Source organism: Dicentrarchus labrax, unplaced genomic scaffold (assembly GCF_905237075.1).
Source record: "Dicentrarchus labrax unplaced genomic scaffold, dlabrax2021, whole genome shotgun sequence".
Classification (NCBI taxonomy): Eukaryota; Metazoa; Chordata; class Actinopteri; family Moronidae; genus Dicentrarchus; species Dicentrarchus labrax.
This window is the reverse complement of record NW_026136713.1, coordinates 11,704,256-11,720,620: the sequence shown is the minus strand read 5'-3', so window position 1 is coordinate 11,720,620 and position 16,365 is coordinate 11,704,256. Positions and strand designations below refer to the sequence as shown.

At 40.3% G+C, this 16,365-nt stretch overlaps 1 protein-coding gene across 2 annotated transcripts; it reads right to left on the bottom strand.

Annotated features, from left to right (window-relative positions):
* Positions 1-206: 206 nt before the first annotated feature.
* Positions 207-16,343, bottom strand: LOC127374374 (CCR4-NOT transcription complex subunit 6). Of its 2 annotated transcripts, none has more exons than XM_051419592.1 (12): positions 16,192-16,343; positions 15,021-15,142; positions 14,373-14,559; positions 13,699-13,784; positions 13,422-13,601; positions 13,232-13,300; positions 12,051-12,208; positions 11,021-11,175; positions 7,875-8,029; positions 7,421-7,654; positions 5,474-5,676; positions 207-5,247 (listed from the first exon to the last, which is right to left on the bottom strand). In XM_051419592.1, exons 2-12 carry the CDS (start codon positions 15,130-15,132, stop codon positions 5,032-5,034), a joined length of 1,755 nt encoding a protein of 584 aa, XP_051275552.1. In that variant the 5' UTR covers positions 15,133-15,142; positions 16,192-16,343; the 3' UTR covers positions 207-5,031. The 2 variants fall into 2 exon arrangements, with proteins under 2 accessions (XP_051275552.1, XP_051275553.1); XM_051419593.1 differs by having other exon boundaries at positions 13,497-13,601.
* Positions 16,344-16,365: the final 22 nt, after the last annotated feature.

Genomic DNA, 16,365 nt, shown 5'->3' with positions numbered 1-16,365 from the left:
TGAAATAGCTCATATGGTCACTGGACTGAGAAAGAGGAGAGAAAAAATAACATCTATAGTCCGGTTGGGCTGTCTAGTGTTCAAAAATCAGAGAAAGATTGGAAAGAATATTTAAAAAAAAAAGGAAGCAAAAGGAGGCAATACAAGGAGAACAGATATAGAATTTATTTTCAATATCCATTGCAAAGAATAAAAGGTGACACAGCTTGAAACAGATAATATAGAATTTATTTTCAACCAGAAGTAGGAAAATACATAGGTAGGTGTAAAGGAAACAAGCAGAACCTGTAGTCAAACGGAAAAAACAAAAGAACAAAACTAGTCCAAAGAGAATCGAGAGGACGGCTAAGGGGTACAACAGAAAGCATTGTTTACCATTCAGTTTCTTTTTAAAACAGTATGTGTTGATTTGAAAACAGCTGCCTTGATTTCTCATCTGGGTTAATGGACATTCTACAACATTGTGCAAGTGTTTTTGCCATTATTCTTTTTTTTTTTTTTTTTTGCTGGTATTTCATGAATGGTAAACAATAGTTGGTCCAGTGCATAAACACAGTGACACAGATCAATATATGTACTCAGCTGACTACAGATAGACAATCCTGATCATTGAACAACTACAACTAGATCGGCAGGGAGAAGGAGATGAGCAAATATACAAGATGGATGAGGGGAAAAAAAAGGGATGGGGGGGGAATAAACAAAGAGGTGTTCAGGTAACAAAACAGTCTCGGAGGGTTAAAGATGGAGAGTTCAAAAGGAAAAAAACAAAAGACCACAGTTTGAAAGATGAAATAGCTACATTTTTCCAGATAACATATTTAAAAACCCATTCTGAATGTGTCTGAATGTTTGGGTATTATTGCCAAGTTTTTTTCTTATTTTGTTTTGGAAAAGGGTGCATTTAAAATAATTTGAGAAACCAAACTCCAACAAGAGTGACACAAGTATGAATATGGATGCAACATGTTCATGTGATTCAAGGAAAAGGACAAAAGTACCTTGCTTTCCTTACAGCCCTAACATTTCATGAAGACTGATGATTTCAGATAATCTTTTTTAAAAGTGACTGGTTGGTGAAAGAACTCGCTTTACAACAGAACTGAACTACAAGCAGCTTTGGTGTGCACCATTACAAAAAGAGATGCAGCCTGGGAAATCACTCTACGCCTAACAAGCCAACTATGAAACACAATGCAACAGTGGAAGGTACAAAGCCAACAACGCGATCACTCGCTGAAGCTTACAGAGTGACATAACTCAGCTCTGCGGTTTGCCAGATTCTCAGTCAGAAGCCATAATCTGTGGTTTAACAAGAGAGTGATGAAGAGGAGATATGGGGGGGGGGTCAACAATGGAAAAGATTTAAGGGTCAAATCAGTGACTATCAATAGTAGCTAGCTAGTGGAACAGATTTAACCACTGTGATGCACAAGAACAGAGTGAGATGGACTATTAGTACTCAAAATCATCACAGCACCAGTCTAGCGACCAGCGGCAGGTCATTAGCTTAGTCTTACAAACACATTTTTACACCAGTCAGAACAGTGTTCTCTAGTACTGAACTGCAGCCACTAGTAAGACAGCTCTGCTGCCCTAATCTACAGGCACCAGCACTCTCCAGCTAGTGCCATGCAACATCCAAAATAAAGCTGAAAAGTAAATAAAAAAAACGAATGAATATCCCTGTTCTGAAAGTTTTTACCGATACCAATGATGTTGGTACTTCTCCCTCTGATAAGCACTAAATCCTTCATTCTACGAGGCATCCCCAGGAACATTCAAGCCCTCTAAATCAACCCATCAAGACAACGTCTCATCATGATTTCTACAGAGGATTTGGTTTGTGATGGGAATAAGAGTATATGGGGAAAGACATATTGAGTAAAAGTAAAAACAATGTAGCAACAAAACACCATCATAGAATTCATGATTTACACATCAACAACACAATTCAATATCTTTTTAGAAAGGAAACATGAGATACATCTTTTATTCACACTTTACAAAAAAAGCTAGCCTTTAAATCTACTACAATACTAATGCCATTCAGGAAAAAAAGAAATCAAACTGGACACATTGGTTTCCACTGGAAAACAAAAAAGTTAAAAAACAAACATGTAGGGGGAAAATAAATGGGACAAGAGACCTTGATCTGAGGACTAAACTTGTACTTCCTATTTACTTGCTTCCCCTCTTGCTTTAAAAATGTCATTTAAACATATCCATTAAAGTAATGAGATCTTTATTCGCTAACACGATGAAACGGGGGGGTGAGGGGAGCTGCATCTGAATCTACTAAGTGCTCATCATCCGTTGTATCCATGTGAAAGCGTGGCTGTTGAAATAAGCGTCTCACCAGCGACAGATTTCACTTGTTTGTTTTGGATGTAACAAATTTGATTCATAGCAACGCGTTTGCCCGGCTTTTCAGAGAAACAGCTGAGCTCGCTGCCCCTCCCTCCCCCTGTTCATCCAGAAGCAAGAGCAAAGTGGGCCTTTCACCTTTTCCAATACAGAGGTAGGGGGTCCACAGATGGCACTATAGCTGCAGTGATGAGGGTAAGAGAACTATACAAAGTGGTTGAGCAAGGGGGGGTTTAAAAGACACAGCTTGAGTAATATAGTGGGGAGGGAAGGTCTGAGGTTGGGCGGTTGAAACTGGGTGGGGGGTGGGGGGCAGTATAGGGTTATGGACACGTGATGGACCGAGCTAAAGGGGTTTAAAATTCATGGCCAGGGAAGGAGCTATGGACTACGTACTCTGGGGGTCTGGGCATGGAGCTGTGCTAAGGTACAAAGAGGGAGCAAAACAATCCGAGTGTGGGGATTTAATAACGATAAGACATCCTACTCATGTTCCTTAAGGAGAGGAGAAAGGGTCGGTGGAGAAAGCATACCTGATTACTAGAGAGCTCAATGAATAGGAAGGATATACACATCATCATAACATTGTCACAGCTCATAAAAAAGGAAATCAACATTAACAAAAACCAATAAAAGGACATAAAATCTTCACAAATGTCTCAACAGTATTTAAAAATAAAAGGAGAAAAGGTTGTTCAGGCGTTCAACATATGTATATAGTGCAAGACAACGACAACTGCTACAGTGAGGCACGATGTTTTGTTGTACATGTGGGATTTATATAAGTTGTACCAGTCACATGTCACTAGTGGGAGAGCGTGTGAAATCTATAGATGAACAGATGTGGAGTCACTGGTGGGCTGCGACTCATCCTTGCGTGTCCTTTTGTCTGAACTGATGGCAGCAGTGTGGATCGATGGCTTTGTTAATGGGCAAGAAGCAACAGGCAGAGTTTACTCAGTGTCTATTTACAATCACAGCAATATGCCGGCAAATTAAATCAACAGCAGAGAGAGGGGGGAGGAAAAAATAAAATAAAAGAACACAATACGGATACATTAATTACAGTTAATCTCTAGGGAGTGCAAAATTGTGACAGCGAACGCCTTGAACAACCTCTTCTTACGTCTTTTGTACAAGCTGGTAATATCAATTCATCTTAACATTAACTGGATAAAAATTTAGCCATAGTTTACAATACAATCTTTTTTTTTTCAAATCTGATCATAATTTACTCTTAGTACAAAAAACGCCAGAAAACAGGTCTTTTGTGGTTCATATACAATCATGTAAAGACTGAGTCTAGATTTCTATTCTGTACAAACACTTGTGAAAAAACCACTGCTTTTGTGTATGGAATTTATGGCTGGGGAAAGTCACTACTGGCCTCAGAGACAGTGCTACAGATCTGCCTGTAAATTACCTGTGTTATGTGTTTGTGTTTTTCTGTGTATGTGTGTGTCTGTGTGTGTAAGCTTGCATGTGTGGAGTCGAGTGGCAACTCCAGACAGTGAGAGGAATGCTGGTTTTACTCCTGTGTATTAGCCATTACTCGCTCTCTCTGCCTAAAAGCAATCAAGACAAAGAAAAGATTTTGTGAAAGCCCCTCATCGCTTTGCCCATCAGCCTAAATCCCTTGCCCCTTGACCAAAAATTGGTGGTACATGGGCCACATGAGCTCCTAAGCACAAGACTAGCCTAACAACTATACAAGCTGGGGTGAAACAGTCTGCAAACAGGATGGTAGCTGCTCTCAGTTTCTCACCATATCCGTCCTTGACAAATTAATCACTACATTACGCCCATGTGAAATCAGGCTAATGTAGTTCTCGGACGTCTGGTTCTTGAGGCATCTCTGGGTTCAGTAGCTATTGCGCCAGGGCCGGGGTCAGAGGTGTAGACTATCTTGTAGCACCACGGGAGGCCGTGACCACACAAAAGGCCTCAGCACCACAGAATGACAGCAGGAAATCTTACCTCATACGAGCTGCGCTACATCCACCTCCAGGGACGCTTAACTACCAGCTAAAAGCTGCCTCATACCCAACGACATCAGACTCAACTGAGTGTATCCTAGAAAGACTGAGAAACTATGCTGGCTGCCCAGATTATAGGGGAAAACAAGCACAAGCCAATGATGGAGGTCTGAGACTGACAAGTCTGCTGTCTTTGCTGGTTTCAAATTTATACAGGACAGACAGACAGGCAGACAATCAGCTATGAAGCTTTTCAGGTGAATGTCACCCCTCAGCCACTTCTAAGTTTCCCCTTGCTCTTAAACCAAACAGTGCCCCATGTGACAAAGCTGAATGAGCTACCATTCCCTCTAGTTTGAAAGACAGAAGCAAAGTGGGTGGGGTGGGTGGATTTGAGGAGGAAAGGGAGTCCAAAACACAAAATATGATACACAAACAGGACTGAATTGAGCAGTTAAAAAAAGAACAAAAAAGAAAAACGGAGAAAGAAAAAAGAAAAATATAGAATATCTATAACATTATACGAAATCCCTGTCGGCCAGACCTCACTGTACGAATATTTTACAGGTTGTGTTTTTTGTCTTCCTCCTCCGTTGTGGTGGAGGGAAGAGCTGGTAGTGGGAGGGAGGAGGGTTGGAAAGGGAGAGGCTGTGGTTGCAGCTCCCCCTGGTGGTGTGGCAGGGACTCACTACCTGCGTGCAGGCAGATGGAGCCCATTGACCTGGGGGGGCAGGTTGGGCAGGAGCAGCTCCAGCTGGGCGAAGAGGGAGAAGTGGTCGGAGGGGATGTGGGGATGTGGGCAGCCGCTGACATTGTTCTCTACGAGCCAGTGGGGGTCCAGGGGGCCCAAGATACCCAGCACGTTCAGGTGAGGCTTGGAATAGAAAATATAGTCGATGACACCCTGAGGAGAGAAGAATAAGAGGGGTGTTACCTCAACAGAAATGTTTGCAGCAGCAGAATATATCCTTAATATGATGCTAGGAAACATTAATCCCACTTTTATCATGTTTATGTATTCTATGGCTGTTTATTATAACAGACTAAAAGTTGAAAATTACTGCAAAAGGTTGCCTCTGTGTACAAGCAACACCATTAACAACAAACATATATGCTGTCAGTACAATCACCTTAAAGTCGAAGGTGTAGTTGGTGTAAGGCATCAGGCCGTTCTCGTAGGCGCTCTTCAGCTTGAAGCCGTGGGTGATCCTGCCATTGGACGTGCTGTTCTTGCCATTGCAGTTGAATTTGGTCAGACTGTCGCTGTAACGAAGCTCCTTGAAGTCCTTGTGGGTGCAGTCTACTCCACCAGAACTAAGGTACTCCACTACGCCTGAATAGAGCGGAGAGATGAGAAGTTGTTTTCACCAGAATCAAGAAAAAGTCAAGTGGCACTTCACTTCCCAACAGACCATGGCAAGTCTGTTCCTACTCTTAACATATAGGCAGATATTTGGGACCCTGTAGGTTAATAGCAGTATTCGCTGTAACATGAAAGTGCAATTATTAAATCGTCCCCTGCATTAGAAAGCTATGCCACAGTTTGTGTATAGAAACAATTTTGTATCTGGTTCACTTTTCTGCCACATATGCAGGAACAAACATCAAAGTAAATCACAGTAATACAAATCATGTCTTCCCTTCTGTCAATTTGTGGGTTAAAATGAAGAATGCAGGAAAATTTAAGCAGGAAATACATTTTAAGTAAATTTTCAGGACAACTTAACCTTCAACTGCTGCACCTCAGCATAGAGACTGAGACATGTAAAAGAAACAAGGTCACAGTGACAAAAAGGAGCAAATTGCCCAAGATAATGGATTTATAAATTAGATGCATGAAGGTTAGGTAAGTACATATTTCTGTGGGCAAAAAGGTCTAGGTATGGTATATTTCAGGACTGGCTTATCACATGCTAACAAACTGCAACAACATTAGTACTGCAACTAATGATCCCTTACATTATCAATTAATCGCATTTAATTAATCTAATCAACTCATCGAGTATTTTCTCCATTAACTGATTGTTTGGTCTAGGTTGTGGAGTCAATCACTCACATTAGGTATTAGATAGGGATGTCCGATAATATCGGCCCTCCGATATTATCGGCCGATATTCACTAAAAAATGTAATATCAGGAATTATCGGTATCGGGTTTTTATAACCGATGTTTGTTCTGTAGACTTCAGCATTTTCGAGCCTGCATGAACGCAGCATGGGACGTTTACCGGTGCGCGCTAGATGACGTATAACAACTACACACTAGACTGGTTGGTTGCTAACCGTGGCTAACAAGCAAACAATTTAAAGCTGAATGATTTTAATATTAACACAAAATAAGTGCAATGCATTTTACTCTATGAGCTGTGCCTTAACCAAACTAACAATTGGCTTGGAATTTACATTAGCACTCCTTCAGGTGCATAATACAATTAAACACATTAACCAAAGCTAGCGCTTAGCTATCGATTAGCATTAGCGCTCTTCAGTATTAAAACAATAAAAGTTGAAGTTGTTCTCTTATTTTGCAGACAGTGTTTACATTTGGAATGCCATGTTGCATTTATGTATGCATCCAGTGGGGCATCACAATAAAATTAGGCATAATGTGTTAATTCCACAATAGGAGATATGTTATGTTGTTACTTTAACAGTTTTGGTGTAAAAAGCCTGCAGATATCGGTATCGGGTGATATCGGTATCGGAAATTGAGAGTTGGAATATTATCGGAATATCGGAATATTGAATATCGGCAGAACAGCCAATATTGAGCATCCCTAGCATTAGATAAAAAAAATTGCAAATAGGGCTATGCATACTATAAGATATTATAGTTATAACATACAAATATTTTAACAGTAATGTGAGCTTTATTTTTATTTTTTATTAAATTGCCAAAGAGCTATGAAACACATGGTTGTGCTCATCCAGTTAAGGTTCAGTTTTGCTCAAGGGCACCCTGCCAGGAGATACTATTATTTATAGTACTATTGTTGTAGTATATTCTATGAATGTACAGTTTTTATATACAAACTCTGATCAGATCGAGCACAGGCCTATTTAGCCTTGCTTACTTACCAGAGTCAGGCAAGGAGTTGAGGTCAGCACACAGCACCAGTGGAATGGCATTGGTCTCACCAGAGACGGAGGACAACTTGAGGCTGCGCGTGGCCTTGTCCACTATGTTCTTCACCTCTGACAGGAACATCATGGTCTGGACCAACTTGACGTCAGAGTATTCTGGGTCCCAGTGCATGTGGGCGTTGGCTACCAGGAGCAGCTGCTTCTCCATGCCATGGAGTGACTTTCCAGCTGAAAGGAGAGGGGGAAAAAAGGTAACCACGGGGAAGTGGTGCAAAGAAGAATTAAGACAAATTAAATTCACTGCCAACAGTTATTTATGCAACATGGACAAAGTCAATTCCAGATCAGCAGTGCTAGCTGATTTTAAAGAAAATTGGATGCAGTGGATCTAGAGATGCCAAGTACGCAAATAAGAAGGGCCAAAGATCAGAATAGGGTGTCTACTTACAGCAGAGCTCCATCATCTCTTTGCGGACCTCGAGCAGGACAGCTACTCCAATGTTATCCTTGGTCATCACCCTGTTCAGCATAGCCTCTGAGCCCTCGGAGTTAGCCATGGCCAGCTGGTTGAACTCCACTGTGTGCTTCTGCACTGCGCTGAACCTGGACATAAACAGTGGGAGACAAGAGAAGAGAAGGCTTAATGCAAGTTTTGTTAGCAGTGGTGGGAATAAATTAATAATAGAGACAAGCACATTATTTACAATGATTTATAATAATCATCAGCTCACAGTTTTATGCAACTGTGTCCCACAATGGCTCACGCATGATAACACAGTAAATCTGAACCGTGTTCCATTATCACTATAAATCAGTACAGCCAGCTGCTGTATGGGTGAAGCTTCAGCCTTCTATGCGTCATTTTAAAAAAGGTTCTGTGTCTAATATTTAGGAGGATCTGTTGGAAGAAATGGAAAACACTACGCATAACCATGTTTTCATTAGTGTATAATCACCTGAACACAGGAATGGTTATGTTTTTGTTAGCTTAGAATGAGCCATTTTAATCTACAGATGGTGCAGGTCACTTGGAATCTGCTATGTGATCCATGTTTCTACCATAGTCCGCAAGGGACAAATCAAACACTGGGTGACAGAGCGACAGGAGAGACATCAAACTAAGGAAGAGGAGCGAGTTTGAAGCATGTTAAGTGATAACTGATAACGTTATACATTGGATCTTTTTTTTTGTTAAGTTTTAAGTTATTTATTCCATGTTTTGAACAACAACAGTTGTGTGACATTATAACATGTTGAAATAAACTTGATGTTCAGTCTCCTTGCTGGTTGCTCTGACACCATCATTACTGCTTTTTCCGTTATCATTTCACAGGCAGCTGTTAAAGTCTATACATTTAAATACTATAATATCATAAACGTACTATGTCTAGTCGACTAATAACTTTATCTAACGACAACTAGTCAACTAGGAAAAAGCACAACTATCCTTGTAAAACCAGGCACCTTAATAACCCACAATGCAACTTGACTGCCAACAGTTCAGTCAGAGATTCAGGTCTGTTATGCTAGTAGTGGCTAATGCAGCCTTGAGTCGCTAGACTCAAGCAGAGATGAGGAGCAGGCTACAAAAGTCTGGTCAGCTCACTTCGTTCTGATTCCACACCACCAGAGTTTAATATTTTTAAAAACATCTTTTAGCCTCTAAAGACACAGACATCTGTCTTTACACAGCTTCCTCCTGAGTCACAAAATACATTTTATAATGGTTTTCCCTTATCCAGTAGTACAACAAGACCTGTAAACATACTGTGTAAAAGGTGTATCACAACTGAACAGCTCAGGATTGATTGACCACTATGGACATTTTGTTTAAGTGCTGCTTTCAAAACAAAAATGACCACCTTTTTTAACCTTCTAGTCCAATCTGTAATTTCAACTTCTATTCAAAATATCCCACCAGTGTTGAAATCTGATGTGTGCAAAATTTTAAAAGTAGCAAAGGCAGAAAGATAAAAGCACGAGAACCCACAACCACTTTCATATTCTACAATTAATAGGGGTGTAACGATTCACCAAATCCACGGTTCAGTCCTCAATTTTTGGTTCATACCGCGGTTTTCCCCGTTTCCACATTTTGCAGAGAAACAGAGAGAAAGAGAGAGAGAGAGAGAGAGAGAGAGAGAGAGAGAGAGAGAGAGAGAGAGAGAGAGAGATATGTTATCTGATATTACATTAAGCGTATACGGCAGAAATCTTACATTACGGAGCGTTAGTGAATGCACCACTGCAGATGTCACTCACTAACGCTAGTTTTGATTTGGACCCACATGCGGCGCACTTGAAAACTGAATCACGGGTGAGTTCATGAAACGTACTGCTGATAGAGAAAGTCAGCAGAGACACACACAGGGAGAGAGAGAGAATGAGGCGGAGCAAGCGGGCGTGTTTGCCGTGAGTGACCAGAGGTCCAGGCTAGGTGTGTGTGCTGTGTGTGAGTGTGGGGAGAAGAGAAAGGAAGCAGATTAAAGTAGTAAATAAACACTAAAATAAGGTGGAAAATGACCTAGAATAACCTACTGTCAATACAAATACGATATAGGCGTATACCGCTACCACCCCACGGGCTGCCGCCACCGCCGCAGTTACACTGTCTTAACGAGAGCTCAACAGTCCAGGGAGCGAGTGTGTCGCGGTTCTGTCTCTCAGATCCGCGACACGAGACCGTGGACTTGTGTGGCGATTTCAGTCTCGGTTTCAGAACCGTTACAGCCCTAACAATTAATAGTAAAATCTACGTGCTGTTATAAACAGAGCCCAACTTATAGATTGGATACTAAGGGTTGATGATTACAGCAATCTAAAAACTAACCACTGGCCTAAGGTTTGTATTCAGCAATGAATTAACTATGAACCATTTCTAAAACTGTATTCGTGAAAGCAGGGTACACATATAGATAATGGGCAGCTTGACACAAATGCTTTGCCAAGAGGAGTACAATCAATGTTATCGCTGTATGAAGGCAACAATAAAACCCTGGCAGACCTTCTCATTTGCAAGGTAATAAAACTGGTTAGGTAGGTCAGGAGTGGTAGCTACACCCAGCTGATACACTCAACAAACTAGTATATCTCAAACTTATATTTCCCTGTAATTTCCCTGCACCTGGAATGAAAGGCTTACAGTAAGTTATACTTAATTTCGTTGTCAGAATTATTGCATCTGTTTAATCACCCAAGATTAGTGATCAACATTACCGTACACCAGTCAAGCTGTATTAATCGCTTAGGCAACAATATTACATGCTATCCTTTCGGGAACAGGTTACCTCATATGATAACTATATTGGACATTAGGTTACTAACTACACAGTGCAATGAAAACGCCTACATCCATCTTTATATCAATTAATAACAAATACTCAACAGTTTAGGTGAAATGCAGTCTTATTTTTGTTGTAAAAAAGGTAGAACTTGAACTAAGTTATTTGAAACCTTTTTGATATGGACTGCTTAGAGCTACAATGTTTTGTATGAATGTATGTTTTCCTGTTACGAAGATTAAACAAATAATTCTATGTCCCATTAAGGCAAGTAAACAAGCAATACAAAAAGTACAAAACTGTAGGTACGTACTTTTCCGTCTTGTAGAAAATTGCACAACCGTCCACGTGTTTACGGTCCGACTCAGACATAGTCCTGGCTCGTGACTTTGGACTGAAGAACCCTTCGTATCCCTGCTCCTTCAGCTCAGGCAAGAAGAAATTGTAGTACTGCTCCGTCTCAACTTCCTGCAATCAGCCAATAACATGTTTCAGGATGGACAACAGGAAAGGCTAACATGCAAGTATAACAAACCATTCAAAAACAGAACAAAACTGCAATTCTAGATTAAACATATTTAATACAAGGCTGGGAAGAGTAAGAGATAGTGTAGGATAGCTTTTCATTGAAATGACACATACAATATACATACACAAGTTGAAGCAATAAAAATGTTAACGGCTGAAAAATAATGCACTAAGGAAAAGAAGATGTAATACCAGCAAACAAGGCAAATGGGAGTAATTCTGCATGGGTGAATACAAAGAAGTATCTGTGTCCTTAGATTTTTTTAAAGTGCAAGACATTTACTCTGCTACTTGTTACATGGACACTTTAAGAATATATTATCAGATTCCTTTTTTGGGAATATTTTATTCTAACTCAAGCTTTTATGACCCTATTTTTTGTTTTACTTGTAAAAAGAAAGACTATTGAAGACAAGTACTACAGCACATTAAAACAAACATAAATTGAAGAAACATAATATAGAGCAATACAGATGACAACACCCTCCCACCACTCACCTCCATATATATCAGAAAATAATCAAATAATAATTTCCTAATATGAGATGCAAAACATTCTAACCTATTACAGGAGGATGAGAATGGCCACACATGGTCAGCGTTAACACCGAGCATGGTGCATCATAAAGGGAGCATCTACTGTGTAAGATTTTACAAGTGTTGCGTTTGTCTCAACAAAAACGTCCCAACAAAAACGTCCCACTACCACCATCCAACCCCCCCTTTTTTCCCATCTTGTTGGATAAGCACTGACATACAAAAAAACATTAATTTCTATGAAAACCTAAACACATGGTTTGATGTCCATCGCTCACCTGCAAACTGATGATGTCTGCATTGCAGCCCAGGATCTCCTGAATGATGGATTTCTTCCTGTACTCCCAGTTTAGAGCCCAAGAGGGGCAGTAGCCATATAGCTGTCGTGTGGCGTACTTATCACACAGCACATTGTAGCACATCACAGAGAACAGTGCTGAGGGGAGAAACACACACACACACACACACACACACACACACACAAAAAAAAGGTATATCTTAAAAATGTTAAAGAAGCTGACCCTCAGATATTTTCATGGTGGGGTGGGGACATTGCCACACTTGTATTAAGATGTATGTAAGATTAAATATTAAATGAAAGGGTAAACTCACCACTTTAAACCTAAAATCAAAATTTGGGCAACACACTAAACAGATTGACACCATCCAAAAAGATTGTATTTTTTACCATTTCTACTAAAATTCCACATTGACGTACGGGTGCAATCATATGCATTTTTCAACAGCACAGAGCACTGAGTCAGTCAAAACAAGTTATGACCACCCCCAACAGGGTCAATCAACATGAATGCCTGGGAAACAGTAGAATACTCGTGTTTGCGTGAGATCTACTTTTTGCAAAAAATGTTTGATAAGTTAGTTTTGCTAGTTTTTAACCACAGGAAGTCGGCATACATTACATTGCAAGTGTCCGTAGTATTGCTTTTGGGTCAAGTACTCCCACTACTAGCGCAAAACCGAAATTTGGATCCTTGCTACTCTTAAGTTGCACATGGATGCAATTAAAAAAAAATTGTCTTTTCGGGTTGTAAATTTTCCTCCAAAAACAGTTAAATGTGGTTGACCATCAATTTTTATGGATACAAGCTGGTTTTATGGAACAGCTGTGTATTACAAGGAAGACTACTACGAGTATGTGCATTATCACCATCTTGTTGATGCTGTTTACATTCCCTCAGACGCAAATGTAAAAAATGCACTGTAGAATTATTTCCTGGGTCTACACAGGTATGAATATATGTATACATATCTGTATATTATTTTATTTTGTTCTAATGTATTATTCCTTTAATCCAAATGTAATTATCTGTTATGCTCTATGTGTGCATAGCGTGAAGGAATTACAACTTTCATTTCTTTGTGCACTCGTGTTATACAATGACAAATTATCTTGAACCTTGATGTGCTCAAGGTCACGTTTTGTGTATGTTGTCCTTACCTGAGGCCCGTGTTCGGTCTGGTTCCTGGAGTGAGATCCATGACCGAGCTGGAGGCTGCTCTGTTGGTACTGAGCAGAGAGAGGGGAAAAAGTGGTACAATATGGGTAAAGACACAAACAAACAAACAAAAATACTTCAACAAAGCTAAGGGCACTTATGCTGTAGTTCACAATGTCCCAATCTATGTACCCTGTCGAAGCCATCTTTTGGGGAAATGTGCAATTCCTGTTCCAGTCTCAAAACTACCAGAGAAGGGGGACTCACTGCGCTTGATAGCCCCTGCCAGATTGTCTAACAAGTAGTTGAGCAGTCTCCGCGTGCCATCAGGTTCCTGGTAGAGGCTCATAATTTCTTGTGCAAGTGGGTTTCCTGGTGAAGGAAGAGCAACGCGGGCTGAATCATTGCTAAGAAAACAATGGGATTTCAAGGCTGGAATGGCTACAAAACACATTGATAGCCCACTCACCTTTCAACCCCAGTGTTTGTAACTGAAACAGTTTCCCCAATTCAAATGGCAGAATCCGCAACTGGTTGTTATTTAAAAGCAGTTCCCTGTGGACATAGGGGAATTTTAATATTAGAAACCAGCTGTCCTGAGAAACCACTAAGGCTGTGCGATATGACAATACATTGTGTGACATTAAAAAAAATGTCTAGCGTTTCACATGTTATGTCATAAATCACACTGCCAATATTTTTTGTCACTGGGACATCGCTTTGTGTTCTTCCGCAATTTCCATGAAGGCAACATAAACAAACATGTCAACATGAGTATGAATGTGACACAGAACGGGGTAATTGTGAACAGAAGGTGGACAAAATGAGCCGCTTGTACTCTTACTTACATTCATTTTATATAAACTATTTATTTATTTAGTGAATTTACAGAAAATTTCCTATATCATGATATGCATTGTTATCTTTATATGAAATAGATATCCACATTTAATTCATTGCTGAATGTCTGTGGCAAAGCCTGAAACAAAATGGCAGATATCCAACAGATCTATAATTAAATGAAAAACTCATATTGTCATAATGAGTGGCAGCAGTGCGTAGCATGTGTGAGTGCCCTGTGACAGCAACTTCTTTCCATTATGTTCAAATCCAGGAGTGAACATACAACCTGAAACTACTCACCTGAGAGACACCATGTTACCGAGCTCTGCCGGCAGGCTCCTGATCTTATTGGATGAGAGATCCAGGTACACCAGGTTGTGTAGTTTGGCAATGTCTGGCGGGATGCGTGACAATGAGTTGTCACTGAGGTGCAGGGCAGTGAGGTGGGTCAGAGACCATAGGGCTGTGCTGAGACTCCTTACTCGGCCTGCGGAAACAATGGGAAAAGGACAAACACACAGCAGAATTAAGTCCCAGTAACCAACAAAGGAAAAACATTGGAATGAATTTCCCCGGAAAAGCCCAGTGTGAGATTCACCGGTCCCAGCATCTATTATGTTTAAAATGTGGATATATGCTGATAGTCTTTCTTTTGTATGATAACGAATTGAACATCTTTCGGATGAATAAAACAAGAAATCTGAAGATAGACATTTAACACTACTTCCTGACAATTTAATATGCCCAGCAATCTGCCAGCAGATTAATTGATAAAGAAGATAATTCTTAGCAGCAGCCCAGTAGCGTGACATGAAAGGTGGACATACACAGAAAAATCCCATAATATAGGATAAAACTGTTTTATATAAATAAGCTCTATGAAAACAACAAAAAAGGTACAAATTCAATCCAACTACTTAACCTACAACTCTCCCTGACAAGACTCACCACTGATTTCCAGCTCTGCCCAGTATGACTTCTTCCCGTTTGCTGCTTCCTCGGTCGACATAATTGTGTACATCCGCCTGGGATCCGGCGGGTCATATTTTTCCTTGGGCATTCCTATAACACTACAGAGGATAATTTAATGTTTAAATGTCATTCATACACAGAGTAAAAGCAAATAGTTCATTTTAGCCTGAAGCTAAAGCTGAAATATTCTGAATTGGTTTAGGTTGACAGGTAAGCACATTTTCACTGAGGATTTTAGTGAGCCAAGTTACCAAAATATATTTAAACATTACCAACCAAAAGAGCACGTTTTTAAACCAAGTTATAGTTCTACTAACACGTTGCTGTCGGCAATATTATTAACATTTAAACAGGTTCCTAAGAAAGCTGTGATTTGACTGGAGTTACATAATAATCTACATTAAAATGAGCAACGTGGTGCAATATTTTTTTTACGCTAAACTTGGCTGTTAGCAACTGTGTAAAGCTTAATTTTGTTAAGAGTTAAAAACGAATATTTTTTTTAAATGAGCACAAATAACCAACGCTAACGAAGATTAGAGGCTTTTTTTCCTCCCTCTCACTGTCGCTAGCTGATTAGCCTAGCTTAACCTAAATAGGTAGCTATCAAACTATACATAACAAACGCTAAATAGCTAATGCTAGCTCGCTCATGCTAACTATCAAGATGAAAAACGGACACGCCAAGTTAGTGACATTGAGGAATTGGCTGACTTTAACGCCCTGCCCGAGTGGGTTAGCACAAAAGCTACAACACGATACTGAAAGATACTGTACAAATTGTTGTTTACATAATAGCAAAGCACTGACTTGCGCATTAACACAAGGCCACGGAACCGCGCATTAGTTAGCTGTCAGCTAGCCTCCAGTGGCGAGGATCGCTGTCGGGGCGATAAACAGGGAGCAAAACGAGCTTCACACGGCTACACAACGCTTTGGGTTTGCAAGCAATTGCGAGCTATTTAGCTTAGCTTGAGTTAGCTCGCTGGCTAAAAGCTAACAGATCCCAATTATTCGAAGCTGACCGACTTCCTATTCAAAGAAGTCCAACGTCGGAAAATGGCCACGGCGCTTTAAACATCTCAGTAGCATTGCGGTGAAACGAGTGAAAACAGTTCAGGTCTAAAAGAAAGGATTCCGTTTTTACCTGCAAGAGCATACCAAATCTCGAGGACGACTGCGTGTTCTCTTTTGTTTTCTAGCTACTTCTCGCCCGTTTCCGCTGCTGTATCATGGCGACTGTAAGGATTTTTTTTTTTTCTCTCTGCCGATAACGGCGCTTGATCCTATTGGTCGGCGCGTTGACGGTCCAACCAGCTGT

Excerpts from the sequence above, each read along its gene's own strand:
- LOC127374374 (XM_051419592.1), bottom strand. The coding sequence starts at position 15,132 with ATGCCCAAGGAAAAATATGACCCGCCGGATCCCAGGCGGATGTACACA. Across the intron at positions 5,677-7,420 it reads CAACTCCTTGCCTGACTCTG|GCGTAGTGGAGTACCTTAGT; the intron begins GTAAGTAAGCAA and ends CGCTCTATTCAG. Across the intron at positions 5,248-5,473 it reads ACTACACCTTCGACTTTAAG|GGTGTCATCGACTATATTTT; the intron begins GTGATTGTACTG and ends TTCTCTCCTCAG.